We start from the raw sequence: 16,577 nt of genomic DNA on the forward strand, positions 1-16,577 counted from the left end.
TGTTTGGGTGTGCAGGGGTCAGGGAACAGGGCAGTACCTGGAGTGCAGGGGTCAGGGTTTGGGGGGTCAGGGAACAGGGCGGTGTCTGGGAGCACAGGGGTCAGGGTTCGGGGAACAGAGCGGTGTCTGGGTGTGCAAGGGTCGGCGTTTGGGCAGGAAGATCAGGGGAGGGGGCTCGGAGAGCATCCAAGAATCAGAGCTTGGGGGATGGAATCTGGGGGTCAGAGGTATGGAGGGGGTTTGGGGCTTCTGAGGGGTGGAGGAGGTGGAAGTGAGGAAGGGGAGGAGGTCAGTGTGTGGGAAGGGTGATGAGGGTCTGGAAGACGATTTGGGTAGGGGGTCAGGGACATGATTTCTCCTCCTTGCCCCCACCCACAATAACCTCTCTGCATCCAACTCCCCTGCCCCCTAGCCTGGATGGGCCCCCAGCATACAAGCCACCCCCTCCCCAGAAGAAGATTGAGGACCCTGAGCTGGTAGGTGCCACATCTCTGCTACCTCCAGGGGGCAGGGGGGATGTATCTAGCGGGGAGCAAGGAGCCAGGACTCTGGGTTCTCTCCCTGGCTCAGATGAGCAGCTCAGCACATTGCTGGCTCTGGCCGGGGTCATAGAATCATAGAATATCAGGGTTGGAAGGGACCTCAGGAGGTCATCTAGGCCAACCCCCTGCTCAAAGCAGGACCAATCCCCAACTAAATCATCCCAGCCAGGGCTTTGTCAAGCCTGACCTTAAAAATATCTAAGGAAGGAGATTCCACCACCTCCCTAGGTAACGCATTCCAGCGTTTCACCACCCTCCTAGTGAAAAAGTTTTTCCTAATATCCAACCTAGACCTCCCCCACTGCAACTTGAGACCATTACTCCTTGTTCTGTCATCTGCTACCACTGAGAACAGTCTAGATCCATCCTCTTTGGAACCCTCTTTCAGGTAGTTGAAAACAGCTATCAAATCCCCCCTCCTTCTTCTCTTCCGTAGACTAAACATCCCCAGTTCCCTCAGCCTCTCTTCCTAAGTCATGTGTTCCAGTCCCCTAATCATTTTTGTTGCCCTCTGCTGGACTCTTTCCAATTTTTCCACATCCTTCTTGTAGTGTGGGGCCCAAAACTGGACACAGTACTCCAGATGAGGCCTCACCAATGCTGAATAGAGGGGAATGATAATGCCCCTCGATCTGCTGGCAATGCTCTTACTTATACAGCCCAAATTGCTGTTAGCCTTCTTGGCAACAAGGGCACACTGTTGACTCATATCCAGCTTCTCGTCCACTGTAACCCCTAGGTCCTTTTCTGCAGAACTGCTGCCTAGCCATTCGGTCCCTAGTCTGTAGCGGTGCATGGGATTCTTCCGTCCTAAGTGCAGGACTCTGCACTTGTCCTTGTTGAACCTCATCAGATTTCTTTCAACCCAATCCTCTAATTTGTCTAGGGCCCTCTGTATCCTATCCCTACCCTCCAGCGTATCTACCTCTCCTCCCAGTTTAGTGACATCTGCAAACTTGCTGAGGGTGCTATGCATGCCATCCTCCAGATCTTTAATGAAGATATTGAACAAAACCGGCCCCAGGACCGACCCTTGGGGCACTTTGCTTGATACCGGCTGCCAACTAGACATGGAGTCATTGATCATTACCCGTTGAGCCCGACAATCTAGCCAGCTTTCTATCCACTTCATAGTCCATTCATCCAGCCCATACTTCTTTAACTTGCTGGCAAGAATACTGTGGGAGACCGTGTCAAAAGCTTTGCTAAAGTCAAGGAACCGTGCCACTGCTTTCCCCTCATCCACAGAGCCAGTTATCTCGTCATAGAAGGCAATTAGATTAGTCAGGCATGACTTGCCCTTGGTGAATCCATGCTGACTATTCCTGATCACTTTCCACTCCTCTAAGTGCTTCAGAATTGATTCCTTGAGGACCTGCTCCATGTTTTTTCCAGGGAATGAGGTGAGGCTGATTGGCCTGTAGTTCCCAGGATCCTCCTCCTTCCCTTTTTTAAAGATGGGCACTACATTAGTCTTTTTCCAGTCGTCCGGGACTTCCCCCGATTGCCATGAGTTTTCAAAGATAATGGCCAATGGCTCTGCAATCACATCCGCCAACTCCTTTAGCACTCTCGGATGCAGTGCATCCGGCCCATGGACTTGTGCTCGTCCAGCTTTTCTAAATAGTCCCGAACCACTTCTTTCTCCATAGAGGGCTGGTCACCTCCTCCCCATGCTGTGCTGCCCAGTGCAGTAGTCTGGGAGCTGACCTTGTTCGTGAAGACAGAGGCAAAAAAAGCACTGAGTACATTAGCTTTTTCCACATCCTCTGTCACTAGGTTGTCTCCCTCATTCAGTAAGAGGCCCACACTTTCCTTGACTTTCTTCTTGTTGCCAATATACCTGAAGAAACCCATCTGGTTACTCTTAACATCTCTTGCTAGCTGCAACTCCAGGTGTGATTTGGCCTTCCTGATTTCACTCCTGCAAGCCCAAGCAATATTTTTTATACTTTTCCCTGGTCATTTGTCCAATCTTCCACTTCTTGTAAGCTTCTTTTTTGTGTTTAAGATCAGCAAGGATTTCACTGGTTTCAGAGTAACAGCCGTGTTAGTCTGCATTCGCAAAAAGAAAAGGAGTACTTGTGGCACCTTAGAGACTAACCAATTTATTTGAGCATAAGCTTTCGTGAGCTACAGCTCACTTCATCGGATGCATACTGTGGAAAGTGTAGAAGATCTTTTTATATACACACAAAGCATGAAAAAATACCTCCTCCCACCCCCCTCTCCTGCTGCTAATAGCTTATCTAAAGTGATCACTCTCCTTACAATGTGTATGATAATCAAGTTGGGCCATTTCCAGCACAAATCCAGGTTTTCTCACCCCCCCCCCCGCCCCCCCCCACACAAACCCACTCTCCTGCTGGTAATAGCTTATCTAAAGTGACCACTCTCCTTACGATGTGTATGATAATCAAGGTGGGCCATTTCACTGTTAAGCCAAGCTGGTCACCTGTCATATTTACTATTCTTTCTACACATCGGGATGGTTTGTTCCTGTAACCTCAGTAAGGATTCTTTAAAATACAGCCAGCTCTCCTGGACTCCTTTCCCCCTCCTGTTATTCTCCCAGGGGATCCTGCCCATCAGTTCCCGGAGGGAGTCAAAGTCTGCTTTTCTGAAGTCCAGGGTCCGTATTCTGCTGCTCTCCTTTCTTCATTTTGTCAGGATCCTGAACTCGACCCTCTCATGGTCACTGCTTCCCAGGTTCCCAGCCACTTTAGTTTCCCCTACAAATTCTTCCCGGTTTGTGAGCAGCAGGTCAAGAAGAGCTCTGCCCCTAGTTGGTTCCTCCGGCACTTGCACCAGGAAATTGTCCCCTGCACTTTCAAAAAACTTCCTGGATTGCCTGTGCACCACTGTACTGCTCTCCCAGCAGATATCAGGGTGAAGTCTCCCATGAGAACCAGGGCCTGTGATCTAGTAACTTCCGTGAGTTGCCAGAAGAAAGCCTCGTCCACCTCATCCCCCTGGTCCGGTGGTCTATAGCAGACTCCCACCACGACGTCACCCTTGTTGCTCACACTTCTAAACTTAATCCAGAGACACTCAGGTTTTTCTGCAGTTTCATACTTGAGCTCTGAGCAGTTATACTGCTTCCTTACATACAGTGCAACTCCCCCACCTTTTCTGCCCTGCCTGTCCTTCCTGAACAGTTTATATCCATCCATGACAGTACTCCAGTCATGTGAGTTATCCCACCAAGTCCCTGTTATTCCAATCACATCATAATTCCTTGACTGTGCCAGGACTTCCAGTTCTCCCTGCTTGTTTCCCAGGCTTCTTGCATTTGTGTAAAGGCACTTGAGATAACTCGCTGATCGTCCCTCTTTCTCAGTATGAGGCAGGAGCCCTCCCCTCTCACGCGCTCCTGCTCGTGCTTCCTCCCGGTATCCCACTTCCCCACTTACCTCAGGGCTTTGGTCTCCTTCCCCCGGTGAACCTAGTTTAAACCCCTCCTCACTAGGTTAGCCAGCCTGCTTGCAAAGATCCTCTTCCCTCTCATGTGTCTGGTTCGTTCCAGGTCTCTAATCCCCCTGAGGTTGAGAATATCCCACTGAAAGCTGCCTACTTCGAGCCCAGCATTGCAGTGGATCCCACAGAGCCGGTAATTACTGGGGGGGAGGGAGGGGATGCGAGGGGGCAGGGTCTTGGGCAGGGGGATCTGCCCAATCCTCTCAACTAGGATTATCCCTGATAAGAACATCCAGGACGGATCAGAAACTCCTCTGGGAACCTCTGCCCCAGGTCTACCCAAAACACCCCTCTCCCCTTTGAGAGCTGAGGACATAACCCAGGAGTCCTGGCTCCCAGCCCCCACTGCTCTAACCCACCAGAGCCCACTCCCTCCCAGCGCTGGGGATAGAACTCAGGAGTCCTGATTCCTAGACACCCCCCACCGCTGCTCTAACCACAAGACTCCACTCTCCTCCAAGAGTCAGGGATAGAATCCCAGAGTCCTAGCTCCCAGGCCCTCTACTTTAACCCACTACACCCCACTCCTGTCCCACAGCTAGGCACAGAACCCAGGAGTCCTGGCTCCCAGCCCTCACTGCTCTAAACCCCTAGTCCATCTGTCTTTCTGTGAGCACAGAGGATCCCCTAGGGGTCGGTGACCTTGCTGCCCACCCCATCTGTCCATCCATCTCCTTGCAGGACCTACCACGGTACCACGAGCTGCCTACGTTGGAGGACAAGGAGCCAGCAACGATGGGGCCCAGCCTGGAGGACGAATACCTGGACCAGATCAACCCAATCTATGATGCCCTGTCCTTCGCCTCAGGGGAGGGTGTCCCCGAGCAGGGCTTCATTATGTCCCGGGCCTTGTACGTCTGACAGCTTGGCACAGATGGACTCGTGTCTCCCTGGATAGACAGACAGCTCCCTTCCCCACTCCCTGCAGCTCCCCCGGCCCTGTACATGAGACCCCAACCGAGGTGCTCCCTGGGGTTTTGGGGAAGTTCTCTGGCCTGTTATATGGGACATCAGGCTAGATGATCCCAATGGGCCCTTCTGGCCTTGAAATCTATTAGTCCCCACCCCCACCACTCCCTGGGATCCCCCAGCTCAGACAGACACATGGCTCCCTTCCCCACCCCCACAGCTCCCTGGGATCCCCAGTCTCGGACAGATACATGACTCTCCGGACAGGTGTACAGCTCCTTGCCCCACCCCCACTGCTCCCTGAGCCCTGTATGTCTGAGATTACCCCCACCCAGACGGACACAGGGGGCCCCCCTTGACTTTCTAGGCAGACACCTGGCTCTGCCCACTGGTGCCTGGCTCACAACCCCAACTGGGCTCCTGTCCTGTCTGCTCCCAGTGGGGTCAGTGAGGCTGCAGCCCTCAGCAGGTCTGGGGGGGTCTGGCTTGAGGGGGGGGAGCAGGGTGTTGGGGCCTGGAGGCCTCAATGCTAGAAGTCTGGATTTGCCAAAGGTCAGAACTCATCCTCCCCCTCTCCATGCCAGGGGAACAGTCTCTCCTTGCCTTCTGTCGGAGTCATGACAGGGCGGGAGGCAGCATCTTCCCCTGGCCGGGCATGAGGGTGACTTTAGTTACTGTAGGAGCAGCTCCCTGCTGCTGTCGCTAGCGGGTGGGGTTGTGTGAGTGGGGATGGGTGAGAGGCTGGGGGAATAGGGAGTGCTCCCTTTGTCGCTGTGGGGCTGGTTCCTTGTCCACACGTCGGTGGGTGAGCCCATTCACTGCTGCAAGGAGCTGCCCTATTGCAAGGAGCAAGTGTGAGGAGGGTGCAACCCCAGCCTGGATTCTCTACTTGCATTTCATCATCGGCTCAGACAGGATCTCTGCCTCAGCGACTCCCCAGCCCAGCTGGGTCAGGGGCCCTGCCATCAATCCCTCCTCCCTCCTGCTTCTGGGCCCTGCCCTGGTCCCCGCTGTACAACCACCTTCCATGGGGTATCTGAGAATGTGAAGGGTTTTTTTGTGTTACTAACTTGATTGGTCTCTAAATAAATCCACCGCTGCTGCTGCTTCTTTCTCCCTCCCCACGGGTGTCAAATTAAAGGTGGGGGGTTAGCAACTTCTCTTTGTGCCTTTGCAGACATCCTGAGTGAACAGGGTGATTAGTGCCTTCGGAACCACTACGGAGCGACTGGGTCTGGGGCTTTAGCTGCTGCCCTGGTGCCTTCGGACCCGCCGCTGAGCGACTGGGTCTGGATCTGGGGCTTTAGCTGCTGCCCTGGTGCTTTCGGACCCGCTCCTGAGCGACTGGGTCTGGGGCTTTAGCTGCTGCCCTGGTGCCTTCGGACCCACCACTGAGCGATTGGGTCTGGGGCTTTAGCTGCTGCCCTGGTGCCTTCGGACCCACCACTGAGCGACTGGGTCTGGGGCTTTAGCTGCTGCCCTGGTGCCTTCGGAACCACTACAGAGCGACTGGGTCTGGGGTTTAGCTGCTGCCCTGGTGCCTTCGGACCCGCCACTGAGCGACTGGGTCTGGGTTGGGAATTTGTTTTTTGTATTTGCTGTTTCTTAAAATAAATGTTTCTAAACCAGAGCTGGTGGCATGTCTCCCTCTGGGGATGGGAACAGCTGCAAGAGCTGCTGCCTTGGGAGTGGGGGAGGGCAGTGGGGAGGGCCTTGAGACTGCCACCCATGGCAGGGGAGGGGTGGGGCGGCTGGGGGGGGCGGGGGCGAGGCTCAGGCCCAGGCCCAGCATCCCCCTGGAGCACTCGCCAGGAATATCCTGTGCCGGGGCTGGGCGCTGCCACGCGCTGGGGGGGCACTGACATTTCCGGGGGGGGGCTGGGCGCTGCCACGCGCTGGGGGGGGCACTGACATTTTCTGGGGGAGGGCAAGAAACTGACATCCTGGGGGCTGGGCGCTGCCATGCACCGGGGGGGGGCTGGGCGCTGCCACGTGCTGGGGGGGGGGCTGGGCACTGACATTTTCGGGGGGGGGGCTGGGCGCTGCCACGCGCTGGGGATAGGGGGGCTGGGCACTGACATTTTCGGGGGGGGGCTGGGCACTGCCACGCGCTGGGGATGGGGGGGGGCACTGACATTTCCGGGGGGGGGCTGGGCGCTGCCACGCGCTGGGAGGGGCACTGACATTTTCTGGGGGAGGGCAAGAAACTGATATCCCGGGGGGCTGGGTGCTGCCATGCGCCGGGGGGGGGGCTGGGCACTGACATTTTCTGGGGAGGGGGGGCTGGGCGCTGCCACGCGCTGGGGATGGCGGGGCTGGGCACTGAAATTTCCGGGCGGGGGGCTGGGAGCTGCCACGCGCTGGGGGGGGGGGCAAGAACTGACATCCGCTGAGGGGGAGCCTGGACACCGCCAGCCTCTGGGGCGGACACTGGGATCCAGGCCCCGGCAGCTTCCCTCGCTCCCGCCCCCCGTACCTGGGGGGGGGGGGGGGCTGGAAACCCCACCCTCGGGGGCGGGGTTGGTATCTGGCTCCGCCTCCAAAATGGCGACGCCACAGCACGCGCGCCCCCGCAGACTCTATGGCTGCCGCGGTGCATGCCGGGACCATGCCAAGCTCTGACCTTGCGGCCGCACCGTGCAACCGAACTTGCTGCCCTCGGGCCCCGCCTCTGGGAGGACGGCCAATCAGGAGCAGCTCCTGGGCCTGGCCTCGCCTCCGGCCAAAGGGAAGGTGGCATGGGAAAGGGGCGAGGCACGGTGACACAGTGGCCAATAGATGTGGTATCGCGGAGAGGGGCGGGTCATACGCAGGTCTGTCCAATAGCGAGGGCTCATAGGGGCGGGGTCCGTGGAGACTCTACCCAATGACGATCCGCCATACGCCGGAACAGGCGGGACATGGAGGGGCAACAGCCCATGAGGTCAGGGAACCCCGGAAGTAGGCGGAGCTTTCTCCACCCTTAGCCAATGGATATACGCGATAGAGGCGGAAGGGGCGGAGTCGCGGTCGGTGCTGGCCAATGGCGGCGTGGAGGGGGCGGAGCTGAGGCTGCGGTGCAGGCGGGTTCGGGTGTCTCCCGGCTCCGGCTGCTGCTGCTGCCGCCGCCGCCTCGTGAGTCTGGGGCCAGGCGGGACTGGCGGGTATCGGGACAGGCGGGCGCTGGAGGGGCGGTGGCGGGATAGGTGGCCCCCGGGAAGGTACCGGAGGGGGATCGGGGCGGGGGGTCGGTGAGGGGGGGATCGGGTCGGGCGGGTCGGTGGGGGGGTGTGGGGGGGATCGGGGCGAGGGGGTCGGTGGGGGTGTGTGGGGGGGATTGGGGCGGGCGGGTCGGTGGGGGGGGTGTGGGGGGGTCGGGGCGGGGGGCTCGATTGGGGTGTGTGGAGGTGGATCGGGGGTCGGTAGGGGTGTGGGGGGGATCGGGGCGGGGGGGGTCGGGGGTGTGGGGGGGATCGGGGCGAGGGGGTCGGTGGGGGTGTGTGGGGGGGGTCGGGGCGGGGGGCTCGATTGGGGTGTGTGGAGGTGGATCGGGGGTCGGTAGGGGTGTGGGGGGGGTCGGGGGTGTGGGGGGGATCGGGGCGGGCGGGTCGGTGGGGGGGTGTGGGGGGGGTCGGGGCGGGGGACTCGATTGGGGTGTGTGGAGGTGGATCGGGGGTCGGTAGGGGTGTGGGGGGGATCGGGGCGGGGGGGGGTCGGGGCAAGGGGCTCGATGGGTGTGTGTGTGGGGGGATCGGGGGGTCGATGGGTGTGGGGGGCGGGGCTCGCTGGATGTGTGGGGGGCGGTATCAGGGGCAGGGGGACGGGTGGGATTGAGGGGCACTGGGCTGGTGGGGTCACTGTTGAGGCAGGTGGACCCTGGCAGTGGCAGGTATCTGGGGGGGGCAGGTAGCTCTTGGAGCACACGAGGGGGTATCAGAAGGGGTGGGTTGTTAGTGGGGTAGGTACACCCATCAGGGGAATTGGGATGCTGTAATAGTCAGACCCCACTGGGGTTAGGGTGCATTAAGTGAGCTGTGGGGAGCCAGTGTCAAGAGGGGCATTGTGGCAGATGTACTTGGAGCTTGGCGGTATTGCAGGCAGGTGGATCCTGTTGTGGGGGGGTTATTGAGGTTGTCAGTCTCAGGAGGGAGTATTGGAGGGTGGGGTTCACTGGAGGACTGGGGGACAGATGGACCTGGGGATATTTGGGGTCTGTTGGAGACCAGTATCAGGGCAGCCTGTGGGAGGTATCAGTGTGGGGTGCATATCCTGGATAGATGGGGTGGTATGGATTGTGGGATATTCAGGGCATGGGGGGTATATTGGGAGGTGTCTGGAGCCACCCACCCCTTCTCAACACTGCTATCTGTTCTGCTCTCCACAGCCCCCCACCATGGGTAACGTCCTGGCTGCCAGCTCCCCCACACCGTCCCCCACCATGCCGAGTCCTGGCTCTGGGCTGGTGTCAGTGCCGCCTGGCTTCACCATGCCCCCCGTCAGTGGGCTGGGCCCCCCTGCGCAGGAGCGGCTGGAGGAGAAGGGGGATCGGCTGCCCAACCCTGGCACCTTTGAGGAATGTCACCGCAAGTGCAAAGGTGAAAGCCTAGCACCCACTGTCCATACATCCCCCCCACACACACACACCTCAGTCCTGACACCTTCAAGGAGTGTCACCCCAAGTGCAGAGGTTGGGAGCACAGCATGGGGGAACCTCAGTACACAGCCAGGTGGACAGGTCCCTGGGGGAGCGGGGTACCAGGCTGGACAGCCCAGGGGTCTGATTGGGGGAATGGAGTTACCAACAGGCTGGAGGGGCCCATGGGGTGAACGCATGCTGGGCTGGATGGGCTCAGTGCTGACTGTTGCTGTCTCTTCCCCAGAATTGTTCCCTATCCAGATGGAGGGTGTGAAACTGACAGTGAATAAAGGTCTTAGCAACCATTTCCAGGTAAGGGCTATGCCCTCTGGTGAGGCAGGGTTCGGGGTGGAGTGGGGTGAGGCTGTAGCTCAGGGGGAACGTGGGGGCTGAGCAGGCTGGGCAGAGACATGCCTGCTGGGGGGTGGGGGGGCGTGTGCGCAGATTGAGGGCAGCTGGCTTCAGCAGTGTTACTGAGCATTCTCTACAAGCCAAGCAGTAAATGTGGTGGGGGCACGTGACCCTGAACCTCCTGATCCCATGGGTCGCGTATGGGGCTGGGTGAGGCTGTGGGTTGGTGCTTTCTGTCTGAAATACTTATCTGACGCCCATCACCACTGTATCTGACTCTTTGCAGTCTAATGCATTCATCCCCATGCTTCCTGGGACGCAGGCAAGGTGACTGTCCACATGTGAGATGGGAGCCAAGGCCCAGAGAGATGCAGTCACTTTAGGGACCTGAACCCGGGTCTCCCATGCCAGTGCCCCTGGGCTGCCCTTCCCCTCTCGCTGCGGGCATAGAACCATGTGGCTAGAAGGGACTGCAAGGGTCGTCTTGTGTAGGGGTTCTCAACTTTTCTGTTTCTGAGGCCCCCCCAACAGGCTATCAAAATTCCATGGCCCGTCTGTGACACAACTGGTTTTCTGCATATAAAAGTCAGGGCCAGTGTTGGGGGTAGCAAGCAGGGCAGTTGTCCTGGGTCCCGAGCCACAGGGGGCCCCGTGCAGCCAAGTTGCTCAGGCTTTGGCTTCAGCCCCGGGCCTCAACAAGTCTAATGCCGGCCCTGCTTGGCGGACACCCTGAAACCTGCTCGCGGCGCCCCAGTGGGCCCAGACCCCTGGTTGAGAACCACTAGCCAAGACGCAGGATTTGGTGGGCCCTGCTTACTCTGCCTGCTCTCCCCAGGTGAATCACAGCGTTGCCCTCAGCACTGTTGGCGACTCCAGTTACCACTTCGGGGTCACCTACGTGGGCACCAAGCAGCTCAGCCCCACAGAGGTGAGTGCCGGGGGGGTGGACTTAGCCGGCTGGAAGCCAGCGCTGAGGAGTCACCTCTGATGGTGGGAGAGGGGCAGTGTGTGTTTGCGGGGAGAGTTGTTAATCTGGACATTGGGGTTGGAGCTGTCAATTCAGAAAGTGGGGAAGTTTGCGGTGAGGCAGGCTTCTCTGGGTGGGGGTGGGGCAGAGGGATGCTGTTGCCCTTATATGGGGGGAGGGGGATGTTACTCGGCTGGATTTCACCCCTCATGCCCCTTTCAGGCCTTCCCGGTGCTGGTGGGCGACATGGACAACAGCGGCAGCCTCAACGCCCAGATCATCCACCAGCTCTCGACCCGGCTGCGCTCTAAGGTGGCCTTCCAGGTATGTTGTGCACCGCGGGTTCTTCTCTCAGCCCTCCCGTTCACGTGTGTTTGTTTGTGTGTGTGTGTGTGTGTCAGAGCATCTGTGTATTCCCCCACCCCACCCTGTGGGTCCTTATCTCAGCCTGCTCCTTCGTGGGGTGCGCGTGTGTCAGAGCATCAATGTATTCTTTTCTCCCACCCCCTTCCCCCGCAGGTCTTTCTCTCAGTCCTCTCCTTTGCAGGGGGCAGGGTGGTGGGGGTGTCAGCATCTGTGTATGTCCCCCGCAAGTCCTTGTCTCAACCCATCCCTTTGTGGGGGGGATCAGAGCTTCTGTGTATACCCCAGTCAGAGTCCCGGCTGGGGAGGGGAGTGCAGCGTGGCTGCTCCTACACAGTTTAAGGTAGTGGTGTTACCTGGTAAAAGGTAGCAGGGATGTCAGTGGCGGATTTAGAGTTAGTGGGGCCTTGTGCACAGCTTCATTTTCAGGGGCCCCACCTTGGGACCCAGCCAAGAAAAAGAACATTCTCTCTTATCTCTCCCCCCCCCGCCATTTTTCATTCTTTTTTTATTCATCCTTGTTCTATATTATAACTAATACGAAGTAAATGAAAATAGTAAGGTATCTTGGTTGGGGTGCAGGAGGGGTCATGGGGATTGGGCTCTCGGAGGGAGTTTGGGTGCTGAGTGCAGGCTCTGGGCAGGGGATTGGGATGCGGGAGGGGTCGGGGGGGGGGCGCGGCTCCCAAACCAACTAGCCACCCCTCTGGCAGCGGCTTCTAGGCAGGGAGGTCAGGGGGTCTCTGTGCACCACTGCCTGCAGGTGCCGCCCCCGCAGCTCCCATTGGCCATAGTTCCTAGCCAATGGGAGCTGCGGAGTCAGCGTTCGGGGCAGGGGCAATGCGCAGAGACGCCCACACATACAAACCCCAGGACCACAGGGATATGCCGGCTGCTTCCAGGAGCGGCGCGGCGTGGAGGGAGGGAGGCAGCGCTGTGCTGCTGCTGGCAAGTCTCTGCGCCCCTTGGGGGGAGGAGGGCAGTGGGTCTCTGTGCGCTGCCTGGGGCGGGGGCAGGGCGCAGAGCCACCTCCCCCCTGCCAGGGACACGCAGAGATTTGCCAGCTGCTTCTGGGAGCGGCGTGGGGCCACCGGCCACAGAATGCAGGCAGCCTGCCTGAGCCCTGCTGCGCTGCCAGCCAGGACTCAGGGGCAGGTTGTCAGATGAGATTTGTCCTGCATTTTGGGGGCCCCAAGCCACCGCACTGTTTGTTTCATGATAAATCCGTCTCTGGGGGATGTTTGCCTCCTGGGGGTCGCCCCAGTCTTGCCATGTCCCCACACTCTCATTCCAGACGCAGCAGTCCAAGTTCGTGAACTGGCAGGTGGATGGAGAGTATCGGGGGGAGGATTTCACGGCGGCTGTGACGCTGGGAAACCCCGACATCCTGGTGGGCTCAGGTGAAAGCCCCGTTCCCACCTCTGAAGCTCCTGCCCTGAAATTCCACCCTGTCTCTGAAATCCCCCACCAGCTTGACCCTAGCCTCCCCTTCTCCATTCCCAGCCCCTGCCACCTCCACTTCCCCAACCTGGCCCCTGCCTACCATCACCACTAGTCTGAACCCTGCCCCTCGTAACCCCCTGGGCCCAGCCCTAGCTGACCAGTCTCTTTTCACAGGGATCCTGGTAGCCCATTACCTGCAGAGCATCACACCCTGCCTGGCGCTGGGCGGCGAGCTGGTCTATCACCGCCGGCCAGGAGAGGAGGGCACAGTCATGTCTCTGGCTGGGAAATATACAGGTACTCGGGGAACGGGGGCAGGACACAGACAGCAGCCAGGACTTCTGGGTTATATGCCTAGCTGCAGCAGGGGAGTGGGGTTTAATGGGTTAGAGCAGGAGGGCTGGGAGTTGAGACTCCTGGGTTCTCTTCCCTAGCTTAGGGCTTTGGTGTGGGCCCTACTCGGACACTCACCCACTCTTCCCTTCTCCTGACAGCACCTAACTGGATTGGGACCTTGACGGTGGGGCAAGCCGGGGCCCATGCAACCTACTACCATAAAGCCAATGACCAGGTATGTGGCGCTCAGAGGCCCACATTCCCTTCAGGCTCCCCTCTGAAGTGGGGGCAGGGGCTTTGGCTCCCAGACTGGGAGCAAGGTGTAGGGATAGGTGACATGAGTGGCGAGCTATGTATAGGAGATGTGCTGGGGTGCACAGCTGAGAGCCTGGAGAGGCAAAGGAGTGGGCGGTGTCCTGCCCCAGGAACAGTTATGCTGCTCCCAATTGCCTGCAAACCTGGAGGCTGCCATCCCATTGGGGAAGGCTGGGGACTGGGTTTGGGTGGTGGGGACTGGGATTACGTTGTGAGTGGGTGGTTGGGGATAGTGTTCGGGGAGGGTGGGATCACATTGGCAGGGGTGGAAGCCGGGGGGCTGGGGTCGATTGGCAGCTCTGCTCAGCAGACTAACCCTGCTCCCCTCAGCTGCAGGTGGGCGTGGAGTTCGAGGCCAGCACGCGCATGCAGGACACTAGCGTCTCCTTTGGCTACCAGCTTGATTTGCCCAAGGCCAACCTGCTCTTCAAAGGTACGGCAGCCCCAGGCCGCCCTTCCCCTCTGTGCCCTGCGCCCCAGCCCCTCCCGTGCCACTAACCCTGCTGTCTGCCGCAGGCTCTGTGGACAGTAATTGGATCGTGGGCGCGGCGTTGGAGAAGAAGCTGCTGCCGCTGCCCCTGACGCTGGCCATGGGGGCCTTCCTGAACCACCGCAAGAACAAGTTCCAGTGTGGCTTCGGCCTCACCATTGGCTAGAGCCCTCTCCTCCTCTTCCACCAGCCCTCCCCCACCCCAATTCCAGTGTCCCCCAGCCCAGACTGCCATGCGGTTTGAGCTGCCCTGGGACCCTTTGCCCCACCCATCCATGCTGGTGCTGCCCAGTTAAGCCCTGGAGTGTGGGGCTCCAGCCCCTTCACTGCCCCAAGCAGGCTCCTCCCCAGAGGGCTACTGCAGGTGCCATGGGGTAGGTCCTGACAGAGCCCAGGGATCTGATCGCCAGGGCGAGCCCCCTAGCATGGCGGCTCTAGCACTGTCACATTTGGGTTCCAGTCACCTCGTCTGCCCCTCGGGACAGGTCACTGCGGGCTGCTCAGCCCCAAACACAAGGTTCGCCACTCTGTCCCCAGAGGCTGCTGGAAAATGGAGAGCTGGCTGGTGCGGGGTCAGTGGCTGCTGGGCCCCTCAGGAGGTGTCTGGCCTGCCCCCTGCCTCTCCTGGCCGCCATATCGTAGCAGCCCCTGAGGGGGGGTGGAGGTGCGACCCTCCCTGCTTCCGGGAGGGGACCTAGTGTCCCCTCTATTCCCATGGCTTGGATTTGGGGTTGGGGGCTGTCCTGGGGCACCAGGTAGGGAGGATGAGTGGGAACCCAGTGACAGGATAACCCCCCACCAAGGGTGTAAAATGCCCTCTTCAGCCTGATACCCTGTGCTGACATTCTTCCTCACCAGGGGGCACTGTGACATCAGGAACTGTCCTACTTCTGGTGCAATGGGAGAGGGACTGGCTCCGTCCTGGGGGTGGGGTCGCTTGGCCTGATGCACTGAGGGGGGATCGGGGCTTGGTGGATCCCCTCAGGAATGGATTGTCCCAGCTGGTGGGGGTGCACTGACCCTGCAACTGTCTGCCAGGAGGGGCTGGATCCCGCACCAACCCCCCCCCACATCTCTGTGCAGCTGTGGGGAGATTCTCTCTCTCTCTCTCTCTCTCTCTCTCTCTCTCTTTCTGCACCAATTACACCCCCTCCCTTCGTGCCCTTGGATCGCTGGGGTACCAGTGGCTTTGCAGCCTCATACCTCACACCCCAGAGAGCTGTGGGGCAGACTCTACCCCTGGGATGATGGGGCCACAACCTCTCTGGCTGCTGCACCCTAGCTCCCCTGTTCAGGCCTCCCCGGCCCTTCCCCTCCCAGCCTACACTGATCCGAAGAGCCACAAGGGACCTATTGAGCGCTTTCTGCACCCACCACGGATTGGGGTTCTGTCTGTGCGCACACACACAGCCCTGCCCCAGCAGGAGGAGCAGCAGTTTGGGGGGCCCTGCCTGCATCCCATCCCCACCCAGCAGCACTGTGAGGAAGACCAGCGCTTTGAGGGAGGGGTCCTGTCAGCCCCTGAGCAGCACCTGGAGGAGCAGTGGATTGGGGGGGGGAGAATCCCCAGCAGCCGCCCCCCCCCCCAGCAGCACCAGGAGGAGCGGCGGATGGGGGGTCCCCCCAGCAGCACTAGGAGGAGCAGCAGATTGGGGGATCCCCAGCAACCCCCTCCCCTCCCAGCAGCACTAGGAGGAACAACGGTTTGGGGGGTCCCAGCAGCACCTGGACGAACAACGGTTGGGGGGTCCCAGCAGCACCTGGAGGAGCGGTGGATTGGGGGTTCCTCCGCCCCGCCGTTAGAGACTCTGTGTGTAAATCATGTTTATAAGTTATGGGAACTGAAGGATCTTTTACAGAGACCCTCAAAACACCTCCCCTCCCCCCATGATGTTGGAAATGTCCTGTCTGAATAAACCCCCCAGCACTGGGCACCGTCCTCAACTGCTTCTGTCTCACGAAGGGGGCGGTGAAGCACTGCTGGAGACCTCTCCCTCCCGTGGGGGTGGGGTTGCTGAGTATGAGCCCGCGAAACCCCTTGAGAAATGGGTCTGAGGAGGAGCAGAGCGTGGATCTGTCAATGAATAAAGCTGAGGGGGAAGTGGGGGTGGGACAGGGGGTGATAAGGAGAGCCTGGGTTGGGGGGAGCCTAGTCAGGGAGTGTGAAGGGGGAGTGTGGGGAAGGAGGGGAGATTGAGATCTGAGGGGGTGGTAGTTGGAGAGGAAGCTCAAGGGGTGGGGACCAGCTCCAGTGTCCTTTTTGGAGGCCCGAAGGCTGGCATTTCTGGCCCCAGTGCCCCACGGCAGGGATCCTTGTGGAAACCTGTCTGGGAGCGCACATACCCTGGCTAATCGTGAACGCAGGCATCGGGACATGGTCCTGGTGACTAGGGGCAGGGCATCAATGGGACTGATACTGGCCACCATGTCCAATTTTGGCGCTCATGCTGCCCATAGGGTGGGGCTGAAGCAGTGAGGGGTTGGAGAAGAGCCCCCCCGAACAAGCTGAGAGCTAGGCCAGCGGCCCCCAGCGAGGGGCTGTGGAGTTCTGCAAGGAGAAGGCTGGGCTAGAATCGAGGCGAGGCCAGGGGTTTGGCCAGCAGAGGGCTGTCCAGGCTCGCTGGCAGGGCGAGGGCCTGGAGCTGGGAGAGAAAGGCTAGAGCAATTCATCCTTGCACAGACTCACTGGGGTTGGGGGATTCTCCTGAATCCAGACGGGAGCCAGGTGGGGTTGGCCAGGTGCTGGCCTTGCTGGGCGGGAAGCACCCT

At 59.5% G+C, this 16,577-nt stretch overlaps 2 protein-coding genes across 6 annotated transcripts in view; both read left to right on the forward strand.

The window, feature by feature from the left end:
* NECTIN2 (nectin cell adhesion molecule 2) overlaps positions 1-6,558 on the forward strand; it is a 39,942-nt gene extending 33,384 nt beyond the window's left edge. For 2 of the 4 annotated variants that reach the window (XM_037882734.2, XM_037882738.2), the window contains exons 7-9: positions 413-476; positions 4,069-4,152; positions 4,701-6,558. In XM_037882734.2, coding sequence (XP_037738662.1) covers positions 413-476; positions 4,069-4,152; positions 4,701-4,880 — 328 coding nt within the window. In that variant the 3' untranslated portion in view covers positions 4,881-6,558. The remainder of the gene's footprint in view (positions 1-412; positions 477-4,068; positions 4,153-4,700) is intronic. The other 2 variants (XM_037882736.2, XM_037882737.2) reach the window with 2 other exon arrangements.
* A 1,343-nt stretch (positions 6,559-7,901) lies between these two features.
* Positions 7,902-15,747, forward strand: TOMM40 (translocase of outer mitochondrial membrane 40). Of its 2 annotated transcripts, none has more exons than XM_043535102.1 (10): positions 7,902-8,042; positions 9,292-9,502; positions 9,788-9,855; positions 10,730-10,822; positions 11,084-11,185; positions 12,519-12,624; positions 12,842-12,964; positions 13,162-13,238; positions 13,649-13,751; positions 13,835-15,747. In XM_043535102.1, exons 2-10 carry the CDS (start codon positions 9,301-9,303, stop codon positions 13,972-13,974), a joined length of 1,014 nt encoding a protein of 337 aa, XP_043391037.1. In that variant the 5' UTR covers positions 7,902-8,042; positions 9,292-9,300; the 3' UTR covers positions 13,975-15,747. The 2 variants fall into 2 exon arrangements, with proteins under 2 accessions (XP_043391037.1, XP_037739086.1); XM_037883158.2 differs by having other exon boundaries at positions 7,975-8,128.
* The last annotated feature ends 830 nt before the right edge of the window (positions 15,748-16,577 follow it).

The sequence above is a fragment of the Chelonia mydas genome, chromosome 24 (genome assembly GCF_015237465.2).
Source record: "Chelonia mydas isolate rCheMyd1 chromosome 24, rCheMyd1.pri.v2, whole genome shotgun sequence".
Classification (NCBI taxonomy): Eukaryota; Metazoa; Chordata; order Testudines; family Cheloniidae; genus Chelonia; species Chelonia mydas.

Excerpts from the sequence above, each read along its gene's own strand:
- TOMM40 (XM_043535102.1), top strand. The coding sequence starts at position 9,301 with ATGGGTAACGTCCTGGCTGCCAGCTCCCCCACACCGTCCCCCACCATG. Across the intron at positions 11,186-12,518 it reads GCTCTAAGGTGGCCTTCCAG|ACGCAGCAGTCCAAGTTCGT; the intron begins GTATGTTGTGCA and ends CTCTCATTCCAG. Across the intron at positions 12,965-13,161 it reads TCTGGCTGGGAAATATACAG|CACCTAACTGGATTGGGACC; the intron begins GTACTCGGGGAA and ends TTCTCCTGACAG.